This window comes from Rhagoletis pomonella, unplaced genomic scaffold (assembly GCF_013731165.1).
Source record: "Rhagoletis pomonella isolate Grant_MI unplaced genomic scaffold, Rhpom_1.0 Rhpom_scaffold_00003, whole genome shotgun sequence".
Taxonomy (NCBI): domain Eukaryota; kingdom Metazoa; phylum Arthropoda; class Insecta; order Diptera; family Tephritidae; genus Rhagoletis; species Rhagoletis pomonella.
Window position 1 is genome coordinate 28,170,064 of NW_023458557.1, and position 2,302 is coordinate 28,172,365.

Here is a 2,302-nt window from a genome sequence, read left to right on the forward strand (position 1 = left end):
CGGTTCCCTGCGAGTACGGCTAAAACGATTAACGCAGGAAGGGATCCAGCGGCATACGATGGGTACGCGGACAGCGGCGGAGGAGGAAGAGTGGCCTAGCGAGGGTGCCAGCACCAGCACCGAACTATTCGAGCCCAACAACAGTGACAGCGAGAACGACTTCAGAAACTACGACGAGGACGAGGCGGCAGTGGTAAGGGCCTCGACGCCCATGACCGTATCCTCAGAGAGCGAGTCCGAGGAGGAAGAGTGTCCAGGCGCGGCGAATTATCGATAAGCCAAGAAGACGTTGAGGTGCGTTGCCAAGGGTTCACCGATTATACGCGGCGCATCGAAATGCGGATGCGTATTTTTAATGACAACGTGTCGACGGCAGAGGAACTCCGGCAGCCACCCACGAAGCTCCACATTTGCGACGGGGCAGAAATTGAATGCGCGCCTTGTGACCGCAGCGACGCGCTAAGCTTGACGGCCAGTGACGGCCTGGTGGAGGCTGAAGGCAGCAACGAGTATGCAGGGATAGTGGAGGAAATAGAGCGCTGGCTGCAGGGCGCAACAACCACTACGCCGGGTGCATGGGAGAACCAATCCGGAGTTGACCCTTTGCCAGCGGCCTTAGTCGACGATATTGAGGCGCATTTGCAGCAGCCACAGCAGCGGCGAGGACGGCGGTCTTTTCGGCGCGACATCGATGGCAACAGCTACAGGGTAAGAATTTCGCGCACAGGCACGGTGACAGTAAGTCTCATTGCGGCAAGTGAGGGGAGAGTGTGAGGGGCTTTGGAGTCCCCTTAACATTATTTATTTTTATGAAGTATTATATTGAGTTAATTATAATAAATAAATAAATTGAATTATTTAAATTGAATTGTATCACATTTACTTATATAAATTGAATTGTATTGAACTTACATATACTTATATACTTGTTGAATTGTACAACACTATATTCAGTATTCAATTGTTGCTATTTGAAGTTTGTTAATTTCTTAACATTTGCAGTTAAGCATTTTTAGTTTAGAATAACAGTCTGCCTGCGCGCAGAAGAGTATAAAAGCGAGGAGATATTTTGTAAAGGGAGGCAGTCGCTAGTAGACAGGTATACTAGTCGGTGGGCACACACTACCGGCAAACGAAGCGCACCTGGGAGTTTCCACCTCATTTGTGTTTAGTCTTATATTCGGCGGAGGTTACCACTCCCGCCGACGGGTAAGGTTAGTGGAGGGATATTCTCTCCCACTGCCTTTAAGCGTTCTTGATAGGAATTCTTAATTAACAATTTAATAATAAAGAGTAAATGGATTGAAATTGAAGATTTATCATTTTGAAGGAGAGAAGTAGGAATTCCAATTTCAGGAACCCTGGACGGACTTAGCTTACCCCGGCACTACAAAAGTTCGTCACAAGCTTTAAATAAAAAGTTATAATTCCCAAGAAAACCGGATAGTATCGATACTATCGATTTTTTATGGGCAAAAACATCGAAAAATCGACAGTTTCAAACATCGATGTTTTTGCAGCACTACTAGTCATGTCGGCTGGGCTGGGTTCTTGCATTCACTCCTGTTCCCTGCGCCATAGCCTAGAAAAGTCATGCCTTTCAAACATTCCAACGGACGGACACACAACAATTCAAAACTCAAAAATTAAAAAACAATCTGTTACAAACAAAAAGCTGAAAGAGAACGTTAAATTAAATATCAAAAATAAAATTTAAAATCAAAAGATACCAAGAATCTAATCAAACTAAGAAAAAGAAAATGATCAAACGAAATAAAAACAAGCCGAATATAGGGGCGCCACTGGTGATGATGTGACGCTCGGTGCTGGCCCACCCTCATCCGTGGCTATCAGCGCACCCTATTATTGATAGCCCCATAAAAAAATTCCTATCGTGCCTCCCTACATGAATAAAAGGGTCAACATTCCCATTTTAGATTATTATTTTGTTGACACTTCATTTCTTAAATCTAATTCTTAAAAATAACTAATCTTAATCCTATCATTTCTTAAAAAAAAACTAATTCCTAAAGCTAATTCCTATCATCTACTCGTAAAAGGTGAGTAGCATGCTTACTAGATAGTAGGTGTACTTCTTAGGTCTATGGTATATATAAATAAATACGTGTAGATAAGTGTTCAGTTTTATAATTAAGGTAAGTCAGTCAGGTAAGTATATTTAGGAAAAAAAAGACCAAATCAATTTAAATTCAGACTAAGTTGAGGTTTAGGGGTATATCAGGTAAGTATGTCCGGTAGGTACGTCAGGTGCTTATATCACGTAAGTGAAGAGTAAGTAAAG

General features: G+C 42.7%; 1 protein-coding gene across 1 annotated transcript; it reads left to right on the forward strand.

Annotated features, from left to right (window-relative positions):
* Positions 1-321: 321 nt before the first annotated feature.
* LOC118736532 lies at positions 322-754 on the forward strand (the record flags this gene model as incomplete). The annotated part of the gene is given in 1 exon segment (XM_036466596.1): positions 322-754. A coding segment is annotated over 1 exon segment (418 nt), but the record flags the coding sequence as incomplete, so codon positions are not given.
* Positions 755-2,302: the final 1,548 nt, after the last annotated feature.